This window comes from Nycticebus coucang, chromosome 11 (assembly GCF_027406575.1).
Source record: "Nycticebus coucang isolate mNycCou1 chromosome 11, mNycCou1.pri, whole genome shotgun sequence".
Classification (NCBI taxonomy): Eukaryota; Metazoa; Chordata; class Mammalia; order Primates; family Lorisidae; genus Nycticebus; species Nycticebus coucang.
The window spans coordinates 58,807,266-58,823,638 of record NC_069790.1 but is presented as its reverse complement, the minus strand read 5'-3'; the positions used below and the strand labels follow the sequence as shown (position 1 = coordinate 58,823,638).

Genomic DNA, 16,373 nt, shown 5'->3' with positions numbered 1-16,373 from the left:
TTTTTACTTTTGCTTTGTTCTTCACCACTGGTCTAAAATGGGAGCATTCTTTTTATTTTACCACTGATTTTTTAAAATTGTGACTTTTTGTCCCAAGAAATCTTTTTTGCTAATCTTGATTTTCTTTAATGTTCTTACTAATTTTTTATTTGTTTAGTTTCCCATCTTCCTCCTTGATGAGCTGTACATTTCACTGGTTAACTGTTCTGTTTGGTTTTCTTCTTGTTATTTTTCTTTGTCAAGACAACACCTCCTCTGTAGCTGTCTGCTTGTGCTCTGAGCCCAACTGAGGTCTAAATAAGAGGTCTATGCCTACCTATTTAGTTCCTTCTCGGTTTCCTGGGGAGTCAGAGAGATCAGGTGTACTCATTCAGTTCCAGTGAAAGGAACTAGCCTTACCAAACTAGAACATGGTATAAGCCACTGTAATTCAGTCAGTATGGTACTTGTACAAATATAGACAACTAGACCATTGAAACAGAATACAGAATCCAATTTATAATACTTAAGAATTTAGTTTATAGTAGAGATGATAGTCTTCCCTTCCATAGAATATTCTTATATTATACTATTTATATTCAGTAGGAAAAAGATAGATAATTTAATAAATAGTGCTCATATGGTCTAACCACCTGAATTAAGTCATAATACAAAAAAAAAATTATATTGAAAGGATGAGGAATGTAAAATTAATTAACGCAAAGAGTTCTAGGAGACTTACATGTAAATAACTGAGGACAGAGGAAAACCTGAGTTTCTAAGACAAAAGCAAAAAGCTAAAAAAAAGGTAAGCATATTAAAGTATAGTGATTTTTTTTCAAAATGTTTTTTGTAGAAATACCTTAAAGAGGCAAAATTTTGAATTGGAAACAATATTATTTAATATTTATTTATAAAAAGACCTTTCGATTGACAAGAAATTAGTAAATAACCTAACAGGAAAATGATGAAAGGATATGGATAGGTAAGTCACAAAAGAGCAAATCCAGATGGCAAAAAAACACATGAAAAGTTGTTTAAATTCATTGATTGTCAATAAAATGCAAATTAAAACAGCAGTGAACTATCACTTTATATATATTTATATATATATAATTCTACTATATATGTATATACACAATATATATATACTACACACAAAATATATACACAATATATATACTATATATATACAATATATGTATAGTGGAATTTTATATATGTTCCACTATATATATATTAATTAATTTTGCTTAACATACTGCAAATCTCTAGATAGCTATTAAAAAAAAACAAAGGAAAGGATACTTTTACCTGTCTTTGTGATATTATCATGACACAGAAATTATTTAACACAATGGGTTAATATGTAGTCATTAAAAAGAAGTTATGTTAAGCTAGATTACTTGAAGAGATATTCAGGATGTCAAAAGGAGATAAAATTTGTGTAATATTCTGTTTATGTAAAATAATAGATGGTTCCCAACTTGCAATGATTCAACTTATAAGTTTTTGACTTTACAATGGTGCCAAAGTAATGTGCATTTAGTAGAAACTATACTTCTCTTGCAGGGCTAGATAGCAATGGCTAGCCAGAGCTTCCTATCAAAGGTCTTGGGCCACGTGTGGTGGCTCACACTTGAAATCCTAGCACTCTGGGAGGCAGAAGTGGGTGGATTGCCTGAGCTACAGGTTTGAGACCAGCCAGAGCAAGACCCCTGTCTCTAAAAATAGCTGGGCGCTGTTGCTAGTGCCTGTAGTCCCAGTTACAGGACTGAATTTGAGGTTGCTGTGAGCTATGACGCCATGGCTCTACCAAGGGCGTCAAAGTGAAACACTGTCTCTAAAAAAAAAAAAAATATATTAAAAATATTTTTAAAAAATGAATATATAGTTCTAGCCTTACTTAAAAGTAAAGGTTACATCAATTTTTATAGCCTCCTTTAACTTTCCCTTCTAATTGCCTGAATATAAAATCTTTATATTGTGTTTTCAAAAGTGTATTTTTAGTCAACATATTCATTATTTATTTATTTATTTATTTATTTTGTGGTTTTAGCCGGGGCTGGGCTTGAATCTGCACCTCCCGTATATGGGACCAGCACCCCACTCCTTGAGCCACAGGTGCCGCCCCATATTCATAATTTGCAAGTAAAAGAAGATAATCCAAATGAAGCACTTTAATTAAGTGATTTGCCACCATTTAAACAGGATTCCTTAAAGTTGCTACCCTATCTTCAGTAGGATAATTCAGACTTAAATTATACCTCATTTTAACAGAAAGTTTTTTTGTTGTTTTAAACTTTATTTTAGTCTGTCATTCTTCAAAGGGCTAAAGCCATCTCCTTTTTTTCACATTCTTTCCTAACCAAAGCTTTACTCTAAGGGACAAGATAAGATTATTAATAAAGATTTTTTTAGCCTAGAAAAACTGATTCTTTTGCTCCCTGGACATTATTTATTTATTCTTTAACACTGTTTCTTACGTTTGCAAAGTAGTTCATGCTCCCTCATCAAACTCCTCTAGCTAAAGCCTTGATTTCTGGTGCTTGTGTGTACAGCGTGTTCGTAAAGTTTGTGTACAATTTAAGATAGTTGACTATTTCAGTCATATTACCTGTATTACTTCCACTAATTTTTATGCAATCTATAGGACAGTTAGGAATTATCCCCAATTAACAGATGAGAAAGTAAGACATAAGGAATTTAAGCAATTTACTCATTACTCTCTTCTGAAATTGATGACTTTTTGTGAACATGGACTTCAAATTAATTTTGCTTAACATACTGCAAATCTCTAGATAGCTATTAAAAAAAACAAAGGAAAGGATACTTTTACCTGTCTTCGTGATATTATCAAATATCTGCATGCCAGTCAAGTTTTAAGAAAACATAAAGATATTATATGATGCCAGCAGAACAAAAAAGTAGTCAGGTTAAAAAGTGATTTTTACAAGACATCCCAGGGAGAGAAAACATTTATTTAGTACTCTCATCTTTAGCAATCCTTCCATAAATGTGTGTTTAAATAAAGGAATGCATTTTATAAAGGTTTGCATTAAGGTGTTTTTTTACTGATAAAATTAGTAGGTTTGCCAAATTTTATGCCATATGTTTTAGAAGCAGAAGTCAGAGCTGTTTATGAGAAATGTAAATGGCTGCTTTATATATGCTTATAAATTTGTCATAGGTAGCAAAGTTAGGTCTGTAATGCAGTATTGGAATTGCCCAGAGTTTAGAGGGACAATCAGCAGTACCACAGAAAGTGAATTATTTCATACAGGCCCGATCTTAATTAGTGAGTAATGACCTGTTAGAATTCTGAGGTCCATTTAGCAACATTTTCTGGAATTCATACGTATGCAGTTCTTTTTAGTTGTTAGATTTTTTCCCCCTTTGTAATATGACCCCTATTTCCAATTTTGTTTTCCACCTTCTCAAACCACAGCATCCTATACTACAACTTCACAGAACTATTTAAGTCTCTGTTACATTTCTGTACCCTTTACATGTCCTTAGCTGGAAATAAACTTCTTTTAACTTCATTGCATGTTTAAGTCATTTTAGTATGACTTAAACCACCAAATACATTGACAATATAGTTGAATAAAATCTTATGTACAAAAATTACACAGTTATTTGTATTCAGGTGTAAACCTCATAGAATAGGCCCACAGTAAATAATTCACCCTTTAATACTTTTGAGAAATAGTATGTGATAGTGGAAGGAACACAGGCTTTTGTTTTCAAATTTCTGTGTGAGCTTGGGCAAGGTATATAACTTCCCTGTGTCTTGGTTTCTTTACCTAAATGGTGGTTGAAGTGTTTGCTGGGGGGAAATAAATGAGATAATGTATGTAAACACTATGGAAAATATTTGGATGTATTAGTTTGTTGTCTTTAAAAATGTAGACTTTTAAGGCTATGGACATTTTAACACTAGTTTCATTTGGCTATTTTAAAAGTGTTCACAGCAGGAAGGTAATTGCTTTTAGTTAAGCCTGATTCAATTAGGTATAATACAGAATTTATACCTAATCATTTTACAAATCGATACCAGTGAGGCCAATCGTAAAATTGTATATTTTTCTTGAAAAAGTAAATTTTTCAGTTGTTAGATTTTTTTTTTCCCTTTGTAATTAAACCTATCCACAAAAATTAGTAAATTCTGAAAGTGATAGGAGTCACCTGTTTTGATTATTAGTAAAAGTTACTGGGAATTTTGACCATATTCTTAGATATTGATATGGTCGTTAGCTATAGTAGGTTATAAAGAGGTTTAAATTTTAAAATAATAAAAATAACATAGATACTCACTTGCAATTAATACTTTTATGTAAGTACCTTTTTCCTTAGATGACCTCTATCTTTTTGATTTATCCTTACTGTTTCTTTTGTTGTTATGAAACTTTTAAAACATCACTATATTTCTATTTTTTGAGAGATATCCCTTCTATTTTCCTTAAAGACTGGGACAGAGAGAAATTACTTGAAGCTTGGATGTCCAATCCAGAGAACTGCTGCCAACGATCAGGTGTTCAAATGCCAACTCCTCCACCAAGCGGGTATAATGCCTGGGACACACTCCCTTCCCCAAGAACGCCAAGGACTACACGCTCATCGGTCACCTCTCCAGATGAAATCAGTTTATCTCCTGGGGATTTAGATACCAGTTTGGTATGGTATTCACTGTACTTCTCATAGTTTTGTTTTTAGGCTTTAACTTTTAAATGATTTAATATTAACCAGGGAGCCTCTGTTTGTGTCCTTGTGATAAAATCCTATGTCTTGTTTTGTTTGTTTTTATTAAATCATAACTGTGTACATTGAAGCATTTATGGGATTCAGTATACTGATTTGATATGCAGTGTGAAATGCTTACATTGAATTGATTAACACATCCATCACAATTATACTCTTTTCTTAATAGTTTTGAAATGTACCATTGCCTATGCCCTTCTTTAAGGATTTATTTTTTTTTTTTGGTAGAGACAGAGTCTCACTTTATGGCCCTCGGTAGAGTGCCATGGCCTCACACAGCTCACAGCAACCTCCAACTCCTGGGCTTAAGCGATTCTCTTGCCTCAGCCTCCCGAGTAGCTGGGACTACAGGCGCCCGCCACAACGCCCGGCTATTTTTTGGTTGCAGTTCGGCCGGGGCCGGGTTTGAACCCGCCACCCTCGGTATATGGGGCCGGCGCCCTACCGACTGAGCCACAGGCGCCGCCCCGGATTTATTTTTTTTTTTAATATTGGATAAATATTTATTATCATAATAATTTTGTGATCTCTGAACTATAGATTGAAAAATAAAAGGCTTTCGTTTCTCATTTCAAAACAGAAAACTTAAAAGTTTGGGGAAAACATCTACAGTATTATCACATAAAAACTCCAGTTGCTTAAAGTTTTAAATACAACATATTCTTAAAAGTTGAGTTTGTAATAGTCACTTTAAACCAAAAGTAGGATAGTATTTTTTTTTTTTTTTTTATGTAGAGACAGAATCTCGCTTTATGGCCCTCGGTAGAGTGCCGTGGCCTCACACAGCTCACAGCAACCTCAAACTCCTGGGCTTAAGCGATTCTCTTGGCTCAGCCTCCCGAGTAGCTGGGACTACAGGCGCCTGCCACAATGCCTGGGTATTTTTTTTTGTTGTTGTTGCAGTTCAGCCGGGGCCAGGTTTAAACCCGCCACCCTCGGTATATGGGGCCGGCGCCCTACCGACTGAGCCACAGGCGCCGCCCAAGGATAGTATTTTTTATAATTTTTTGAAAGCTACTAATTTTTAAACATTTACAGTTTTTAATAGTTATGTATTTGTTCCAGTAAAACTTTTGGAGTTTGTCATCTATCTGTATTTCCGTAGTAAATGTTTCCTTTTTATTAAGAAACAATACTGCTGGCTCAGCGCCTACAGCTCAGCGGCTAAGGGCACCTGCCACATACACTGGAGCTGCCAGGTTCGAATCCAGCCCAGGCATGCCCAACAACAATGACAGCTGCAACAAAAAAATAACCGGATGTTGTGGCGGACACCTGTAGCTACTCAGGAGGCTGAGGCAAGAAAATCACTTGAGCCCAAGAGTTTGAGGTTGCTATGAGCTGTGATGCTCCAGCTCTCTAGCGTGAGCGGCATAATACAACTTTGTCTCAAAAAAAACAAGTTACTATGTTTTTGTAAATTTTCTTTACTTTTTTTTTGGAGACAGAGTCTCACTTTATCCCCCTTGGTAGAGTGCTGTGGCCTCACAGCTCACAGGAACCTCAAACTCTTGGGCTCCAGCCATTCTCTTGCCCCAGCCTCCCAAGTAGCTGGGACTACAGGTGCCTGCTGCAACACCCGGCTATTTCTAGAAACAGGGGTCTCGTTGTAGCTCAGGCTGGTCTCAAACTGGTAGCTCAAGTGATCTGCCCACCTCGGCCTCCCTGAGTGCTGGGATTAAAGGCATGAGCCACCACACCCATACACTATGTTCTTGTAACTTTTCAAGAGTAAGTAGAGAATAAAGGACATGACATTGAAGTGGTTATTTTGCAACATGGAATTGAATCTGAACCTGAATAGATTATAATAATTTGTTTCTTATACTTCTTTTTACAACTGTATAGTTGCTGATTAATACATAAATTTGGAACTTAAGAGTTTGACTTTTACATTAAAACATTTAAATCTGACAATAGTTTATAAATGATGTAGTCATGACATTTGTTATTCAGAGGCACACTAACTTTAATTGTCCATAACACTTTGAAACACTTTTAAAATGTATAATTACAGTACTTTTGCCTTTAAACAAATGAACAATATGAATGTATTGTTCTCTCTTCAAAGCATAACTATTTAAATCATTGTTCTTCTTCTTCAGTGTGACATTTGTATGTGCAGTATTTCTGTATTTGAAGACCCAGTGGATATGCCCTGTGGACATGACTTTTGTAGAGGATGTTGGGAGTCGTGAGTATATGAGCATCTTAGAATCTCTTACTGCATGTTAACCGCCTCATTTGGTAATAAAATTATTTGCTTTCAATATTTAATTATGTGGATTATTTCTATTGGTCTCTGGTTTACACTAAAATATATTGTACTTTACTACTAAGGAAGAGCATTTTTGTATTACTTATTTTGATAACGTCCCAGCTATTTAAGTTAATGCTACTTAATTTGACATAGGTACTGAAAGAACAGAGCTAAATTATATATATACATATATATATACACACACATATATAAATGATTTTCCTTACTATTTTTTTCCTTACTATTTTAATTTATAGTAAGTCTAATGTAAATTTCAAACCTGCACCTAAATATCAAGAATCATTTTCTGTCTTATATCCCAGAGATTTTAAGCATTTGTTTTTATGCTATTTCTGAGTTTTTGTGAGAAGCACCAAAGCCTTGAAAATCGGTAAGAATGTGAATGTTTTTGTTTTTTTTTTAATGAATTTAAAGTTAATTATCTCTGCTAGACATGGTTGGGTATATATTACAAATGGAAAACTTATTTGCTTCTCATATTTATGTTTCATTACATTGCCAAGAATTATACTTTCTCACCATCCATTAACTTTGCCCTAATGTACTTCTTGTAAACAAAGATCAGTATGATGAATAATATAATATTATTTTATCTTTGTGTACATACATAGCTGTCTATTGTTTGATGACCTAAGTGAAGTACATCATCAGTATTTAAGGACATCTTAAAAATCAGAAGTTCTTAAACTTTTTTCCATGGAATATTGGGTAGCAAGTGTAGGGAGCTAAGAAACGTTATGTAGGTGAGAGAGTAAGAACCTGAGCAAGTTTTGTTTTGTTTTGTTTTGTTTTGTTTTAACAGCTTTGTTGGGGACAGCTGACATATATCAAAAGACACATTTAAAATAAATAATTTGATAAGTTTTCACAGTGTATATACTCTTGAGATTATCACCACAATAAAGATAATGAACATAAATGTTATTCTCAAAAGTTTCCTCATTTCAAAACAAAAAACAATTTCCTCTTGAATCTCTTCTGCCTTTTTTGATCTCTTATCTCCCTTTCCTTACCCCTCAATATGTAGGAAACCACTGATCACTTATTCTAGTTTCATTTTCAGTATTTTTTTTTTTTTTTTTGTCTGTTTCCAAATTGGAGTATGAGGCAAAATTCTGCTTTTTGAAAAGTCAGAATTTGGGGGGAACCTCACCTAATGTGCATGATGCAATGGTACATTTCAAGACTATTAAGAAATGAGTATAATTATGATAGACGTGTTACTTAGTTCAATATATGCATTTCACATTGTATATCGAAGCAGTACTCTGAACCTTGTAAATGCATCAATGTACAAAGTTATGATTTAATAAAAAATAATTTTTAAAAAAGTCAGAATAAATAGGAGTATATGGTTGTTTTAAAACATAACTGGATTCTATTTTGAGTCTAGTTAGATAGGATCAAATCAGTGTAGCTGTTATAGGTAAACTAATTAGTAAGAGTCAGAGTTGAGAGTGGATAGCAGTCTTTCTGGAGGCATAAAATATATCCCAGTTACTCTATTTAGCTTAAAATTGTTAAGTGTTGGTCTTGGTTTCTATGTGAAAACTGAGTCCCCTAGGGATTTACTTGAATTTTTTTTTAACTTCATTGACATTCCTCACCTAACTTTGATCACAGGAACCATCTCCCATACTTATCACAACTAGCCATGAGAAGTTTGTGGTAAGATTTAAATTTGGAAGATCTAACTATTAGTTTCCTTGGTGCCTTTCCACCCTTCCTAGAATTCTTCTATCCACTGCTGCCAATCCTTATCAAATCAAGCACCAGTAAGACAAGTTTCATGTTGAGTGATACATGTGTTTATAGAATTATCTTTAATATCAGTCTTTTATAGGCATATAGAAAAAGAAGCCCTTGTCTAAAAAATGAGGAAGAATTTTTAAAAGTCCTCAGACAATTTGAAAGCCCCTCAATCTATCTTATTTCCAGACCTTATCTCATTAGTCCAGCCAAATACTTTAAAACATCTATACCAACAGCTTAAATAAAAGGGAGTCATTATTTTCTACCTACAATAGAATTTCTTTCCTACTATTAAAGATATAAGCTCAGGTTCTGGATATAATAGACCATTGGGTTGTGAATTCCAACTCTGCTATTGATTAGATGTTGATTTGGGTAAGTGGTAACTTGCCTGTGCCTCAGATTCCTTATTTATAAAATGGTGATAATAGTAGGTACTTTATAGGTTTATTGTCAGTTTACTAAGCAACTTAATATATGTAAAGTGCTTAAAACAAGGCCTTGCACATAGTAATCACTCAGTAAGTGTTATTTATTTAATTATCTTCCTAAGCATTGTAATAAGCAGAGAGAACCTATGTATGCCATCATCTGTGAAGCTGACCTACAAGGTAAAAATATGGGTAGTTTGTCCCAGATTTATCTTTCACTGACACTCATCAAGTCCACATTCCACAAATAAATTTAGTATAAAATTATATCTTGATGAGAATTAATAACATGGTTAACTGGAAAATGATCCTGTTTTCAATGAGGTTTTCTCAGTTCTATCATTTAATTCCCCAGAGAGGATTAAATCTACTCTGCTATATTCAGAATACATAAATTAATTCGAAACATCATGTCGTAAGTCAGACTAAGCAAACTGCATTTTCATAAGGAGCTATAAATATTAAAAACTATATCCAACTTTCCAGGGAACCTATTCATAGCTAAAAGGAAAGGATTCCTATTATGGAACCTTTCAAGGGAACTCTATAGTTGACAGTTCTCTAAATTGTAGTCTTGAGACCTCTTTATACTCTTAAAAATTGTTGAGGATTTTAAAGAGTTTTTGTTTATATGTTTTATATGTACCCATATGTACTATATTAGAAGTTAATACTGAAAAATTTGTCAATATTTATTAATTTAGTTAACAATAACAAACCCAAATGTTAACATAAATAACATTTACTATGAATTATAGCTATTTCCGAAATAATTTAGTGAGAAGGTTGGCATTTTCTTACATTTTTGCAAATCTCTTTAATATCTAGCTTAGTGGAAAGCAGATACTGCTTTCTGTATTCAGTCTGTTGTAATATATTGTTTTGGTTGACATATATTAAGAAAATCTGGCCTCACACAGGTGTTTTCAGGTGCGAAAAACTTGAGCATGTATAAGGGCTCTTATCTTGCCCAAGATAAGAGGCATTAGACAGAGAAAGGTTAGGGTAATGGATAGTTAAGTACCAGAGCTGGCAAGGTGATTTGAGGATTAGCCTGGGAGTAAAAAAGCAAGCCCTCTTTCAGTAGAGTGAGTGGGAATAGCAGAGATAGCTAAAGTTAACACTAAAGATACTGCTAGGTTTGGGGTGTGGTACAGAGGACTACCGGATGGGAACTCTTGTTTTCTATGAAGTGCCAACATAAGGGTCTGGAAGAAGACGATGGAGCAAAGGGAGTAGGTATGATGAGGTCTTGATGAGGGTTTTTTTTTTTTTTTTTTTAAGTGTAATGGCATTAAGAGACTGAGAGAACCAAAGGATGAAGATATTATAGTCAATGGAATAATCAAATTGTTGACGGTGATGACTACAGAGTTGTGATTTAACTGCATCATTTTCCATTTTTTTTTCTAGGTCTAAGTGTTAAATCCAGTATACAATAATTTTCACTTCAAAAGTTTGTTTCTTCCTTTTCTATAGGCAGTATTAAACAACAATTATCATAGTAATCCTTGCTAAAATTTATAAATTCTTATGCTATGCCAGGCACCAGGCTGATTTTTCTTTTTTTTTTTTTTTTTTTTTTGGCCGGGGCTGGGTTTGAACCCGCCACCTCCGGCATATGGGACCGGCGCCCTACTCCTTGAGCCACAGGCGCCGCCCGCCAGGCTGATTTTTCACATATATAATCTGTTTAACAATTCTGCGAAGTACATACTATTATCTCCATTTTCCATGTGGTAAAACTGAGGCTTAGAGCAGTTAAATAAATTACTTAAGAGCATATAACTTGCTGGCGGCAACCTGGAGTTTTCTAACTCAAAAACTTTGCTCTTAACCACTCACTCTAACCTTGGGCTAGATTCCTGCCACTTTATGGAATGCCTTTTCTTTACTACCTCAACTAGTATACCTAGAGTAGGATATAAAACTCATTTTAATATTCATCTGAATATAAGGGGAAAACCTTTTCTTCAAAAAGTAATGCTCTAATGCCACCCTAAAATACCTTGAATTGTGTATGGTTAACTTCTGTACCATTGGGCCAGGTGCCTATAATCCTACCATTCTGGGAGGCAGGTGGATTGACTAAGCTCAAGAGTTCAAGACCAGCCTGAGCAAGAGCAAAACCCTGTCTCTATTAAAAATAGAAAAACTAGCTGGGTGCTGTGGTGGGGGCCTGTAGTCCCAGCTGTACAGGAAGCTGAGGCAAGAGGATCTCATAAGCCCAAGAGCAGGGATCCTCAAACTTTTTAAACAGGGGGCCAGTTCACTGTCCCTCAGACTGTTGGAGGGCCGGACTCTAGTTTTAAAAAAACTATGAACAAATTCCTGTGCACACTGCACATATCTTATTTTGAAATAAAAAAAAAAAAAACGGGAACAAATACAATATTTAAAATGAAGAACAAGTAAAGTTAAATCAACAAACTTACTGTATTTCAATGGGATTTCAATGGGAACTGTGGGCCTGCTTTTGGCTAATGATATAGTCAATGTTGAGTTCCATATTTGTCACTGCTAGTCATAACAAGTGATGCAAGTGTGCATCAGTTAGTCTAGATCTGGTTGGAGATTTCAGATGTTTCATTCTGGAAAAAGTCTGTTCACAGACATAAGTGCTGCCAAAGGTGGTTGCCATTTTGAGTGCATGGTTCCTGAGATTAGGCAGGATATGTCTCAGAGTGGAGAGATGCATAGAAATTAGGAAGGCTGCTTGACTTGAATGCATCTTTCAGAGAGTCACAATTCTGCAGGTTAGCCAGTTCCATTTGGTAAATTGTATCCACATTTTCAATGTCAATAGAAAATGGGTTACAGAAAAGCTGTATGTCCCGTTCATGGAGATGAAGGTCTTTAAATCTAAAGTGGAACTCCTTTTGCAACTTTTCCAGTGAATCCACAATGTTTTATTTGGGAATGCAGCCAATGTATTTTCTGCTAACAGACTTTGAATTGTGGGGAGATGGCAGAAATTTTCCTCTTTCACTTGTTTGATGAGGAGGACTAATTTTACTTCAAATGCTTTCACATGTGATTGCATATCACAGATGAGCTTCCCCTTTCCTTGAAGTTGCACATTGAAACTGTTGAGTAGCTCTGTTACATCTGTCAGAAAGGCAAGGTGCCATTTCCATTCTGCATCATTGAGCTCTGGTACTTCTTTGTTTTTTGAAAGCAGAAAAGCTGTAATCTGTGGAAGTAGGTCATAGAAATGTTTCAAAATTCTCCCTCGACTCAGCCAACAGACTTCTGTGTGGTACAGAACATCTTCACAGGCAACATTTAGCTCAGACAGAAATTCTTGAAATTGTCTGTGGTTTAGTGCATTACCTCTAATGAAGTTAACGCAAGATACCACAGTTTTCATAACAGAGTCCCACTTCAGTGATTTACTACACAGCGCTTGTTGGTGAATGAGGCAGTGTATGGCTATTGGATGAGAATGGTTATGTTTGTCCATCTCTTGGTTAATGCGAGCAATTACTCCTTTCTTTTTTTTTTTTTTTTTTTTTGTGGAGACAGAGTCTCACTGTACCGCCCTCGGGTAGAGTGCCGTGGCATCACACAGCTCACAGCAACCTCTAACTCTTGGGCTTACGCGATTCTCTTGCCTCAGCCTTCCGAGCAGCTGGCACTACAGGCGCCCGCCACAACGCCCAGCTATTTTGTTGTTGTTGTTGCAGTTTGGCCGGGGCTGGGTTTGAACCCGCCACCCTCGGCATATGGGGCCAGCGCCCTACTCACTGAGCCACAGGCGTCGCCCAATTACTCCTTTCTTAAATCCCACCATGCTCATGCTCACTTCCGCAGCACATATACTAAAATTGGAACGATACAGAGACGATTAGCATGGTCCCTGTGCAAGGATGACACGCAAATTCGTGAAGCGTTCCATATTTTTATGCCAAAAAAAAAAAAACCCCCACCATGCTAGGAGCACCATCAGTTGTCACACTGGCTAGTTTTGCCCAGTCCAGCTCCAAACTATTCACAGTTTGGCAAACCTTTTCATAAATATCCTCTCCTGTAGTTTTTCTTTGATGCTTTGCAGTGCAGCAAGCTCTTCTGTGGCTTCGAAATAGTCATTTGTCCCACAAATAAAAATTAGAAGTTGTGCAGAATCACGAACATCATTACTTTCATTGAGTGCTGAGGAAAAATAGGAAAGTTTTTTTGCAGAGTTTTGCAAATGCTGATGCAAATTTTCTCCCATTTCTTCAATCCTTCATATAATTGAGGGTCCTGAAAGGCTCACTGTACTAAATAAATCAGCCTTCTCTGGAGACATCTCTTTGGCAACAGAAAAGAAGGCATTCTTTAACAAATTCTCCCTCCACAAATGGTCTGCCAGTACACACTATTAGCTTGGCAACTTGAAAACTTGCTTGCAATGATGAAGTATTTAGCTGTTTCTGCTTCACAAAAGTATTTTGCTGAGTTGTCAATGTATATTTCAGTTCTAATATTTTATCTTTTATCACTTCTCCAACCAATTATATTTATCTTTATATTGAGTTTGATACTGTTGACGCAAATTGTATTCTTTGAACACAGATGCTATATTCTGGCATATTAAACACACAGCTCTTTCCTTGTACTGCATGAAAAAGTAATCATAAGTCCACTGTTCTTTGAATATCCTATACTCCGAGTCAATTTTTCTCTTTCTTGATATCATTATTTCCTAGGGATTCCAAATTGCTATTAGTAAAATACATACATACATACATATATATATATATATATATATATACACACACACACAGTGCTCCAAAAATAATATACCAGCAATAAGTTTGCCCACACAGACACATATAGTCTGCACTGCCCATCAATGCAGCCTTGGCAGTCCACATCATTTCAGCCTCGCCAGTGCCCATATGGTAGAACTCCGCTTTTACCTCAGGCTCTCACTGGTGCAGTTCAGGAACTAGCACGATTACAGAGCCGGGTCCTCCACCACCTTTCCAGTTCACACTACCCTGTGAGAACCACACTGCGATCTGTGAGAAGACCCATGCAATCAGATTCCACTGCAGGAAAAAAGAAGGCACGTATGCCTTTTTTCTTCCAAATCTAATGCGAGTTCAGCCCTACAAGCATATGGCTGAACTTGCGCTGCTCAGAGATCACAACAGTGTGAACCGGGGCTTACATAGCACACAACATACAACATCACACACAACTGAACAGCAATCAGAATATAAATGCACTTACTGTCAATTAAATTGGGTTTTCTACTCCTTGACTGTTTGCAGAGCCAGATTAAGTTCCCATGGGGCCTAGGCAAATTACCAGTTTGGGGCCCCCATACGATAACACTGAGTACTGACCATTTGCATTAAAACTGACTGCTGACCATTTGCGATAACACTGCCGACAATTTGCATTAATACTGAGTGCTAACAATTTGCATTAACACTGTGCATTTACAGTTATCATTACCACTGAGCACTGACTATTTGCATTACCTCTGAGCTCTGACCATTTGCATTATCTCTTGAGCACTGACAATTTACATTAGCACTGAGCACTGACTATTTGCATTATCACTATGATGCAACCCCCCTAGAAACAACCCCCAACCAGCTAACCAACTTAAAAAAAAAAAAGGCTCTTCTAAATTCAAAAAAAAAAAAGGTGCCCCCATCTGCAAAAAAAAAAAGACCTCCTAACTTCGGAGAAAAAAAGGCCCCCCTTAACCACAAAAAAGAGGCCCTACTAACTGCAAAATAAAAAATAAAATCTCCTAACTTCAAAAATAAATAAATAAATAAATTCTAACTTGTTCTTACCTCAGTCCTTAGGCAGCAGCAGGCTCTGCACAAGCAACCTGGCGACTCCTCCAATTAATCAGAGACTGAGAGGAGGAGTCGAGAGACAGAAGGAGTGGAGTCGGAGAGTGTGGGGCACATTCCACACATGCGCACTGCAGGCCGGGATGAGTGGGCTGCTGAGCAGGACAGCAAAAAACACCCAGCGGGGAGAGTAAAAGAGAAGAAGGGGCGGGAGAGACAGAGAGAAGGAGTGGAGTCTCCCAGCATTGGCGCACATTCCACACATGCGCACTGCGGCCCAGGACGAGTCGACTGCTAAATAGGACAGGCAGGGTGGCAAAAATACCTGGCGGGCCGGATAAATGTCCTCAGCGGGCTGCATGTGGCCTGTGGGCCGTAGTTTGAGGACCCCTGCCCAAGAGTTTGAGGTTGCTGTGAGCTATGACATCATGACACTCTACCCAGGGCAAATAAGTGAGACTCTCTCTCCCCAAAAAAAAAAAAAATGTTTAAAGGTATAGAATATTGAGAATTAAATATGACCTTTCCAAACCATTCATGTCTGAATTTTTAATGTTAAATAAAAATGTTGTTTCAAATTTTTGGAGAGGGTAAAGCAAAGCAAAAACATGTAAAATTACATAAAACATATTGGTGTATGTGTGTGTGTGTGTCTATATATATGTATACATATATATCCATATATAAAATGAATGATTCAGTGGGTAATAAGTATTGCACTTTGCATTCTGTGCTTTATTAGTATTGTTTTAATTATAGTCTAACAAAATTCATCATAAAGAAAAAATTATAATCTACACATAACTTATATTCTTGCCCTTTTGCTGTCAATTGATAATTTTAATAGGTTTTTAAATCTGAAAATTCAAGAAGGCGAAGCTCACAACATTTTCTGCCCTGCATATGATTGCTTCCAGCTTGTGCCTGTGGATATTATAGAAAGTGTAGTTTCAAAGGAGATGGACAAAAGATACCTACAGTTTGATATTAAGGTATGCTGCCAGTTATCTGTCTGATTTCCATAATTTTAATTTATTAAACCTTTGTAACAGGTATTACTCTTTTTATTTTCAAAAACACAAAATAATGGGCTTTAACTTTAGTTTCTCAGAAAAGTTCCATAAAGGAATGGTGACATTAATTAACATTTTAAACTAAAGTTTTATTTTATTATAATAACAGGAAAAGTGAAAGGCTTAAGTATTAGTCATTTACAAAAGATAAAATTATTGCTCAGAACTATCACTAATTTTCCTTTTGCACTTTTATAACTGATCAAGATAATGTTCAAATTAGACATTACATTTTGTACTCTTAAATACTGTAAAATATTGAGAAATAAAGATTCTGAACTAGGGGCTCGGCGCC

The 16,373-nt window shown here is 35.8% G+C and overlaps 1 protein-coding gene and 1 non-coding gene across 5 annotated transcripts in view; both read left to right on the top strand.

Moving 5' to 3' along the window:
• The window catches only part of ANKIB1 (ankyrin repeat and IBR domain containing 1), a 192,321-nt gene that overhangs the window by 126,422 nt on the left and 49,526 nt on the right, over positions 1-16,373 (top strand). For all 4 annotated transcript variants that reach the window (XM_053608658.1, XM_053608655.1, XM_053608656.1 and 1 more), the window contains 3 exons: positions 4,448-4,656; positions 6,846-6,934; positions 15,853-15,997. In XM_053608658.1, coding sequence (XP_053464633.1) covers positions 4,448-4,656; positions 6,846-6,934; positions 15,853-15,997 — 443 coding nt within the window. The remainder of the gene's footprint in view (positions 1-4,447; positions 4,657-6,845; positions 6,935-15,852; positions 15,998-16,373) is intronic.
• On the top strand, positions 13,002-13,108 carry LOC128560493 (U6 spliceosomal RNA). Its single transcript, XR_008372991.1, has one exon. It is a non-coding gene; the product is annotated as a U6 spliceosomal RNA (small nuclear RNA).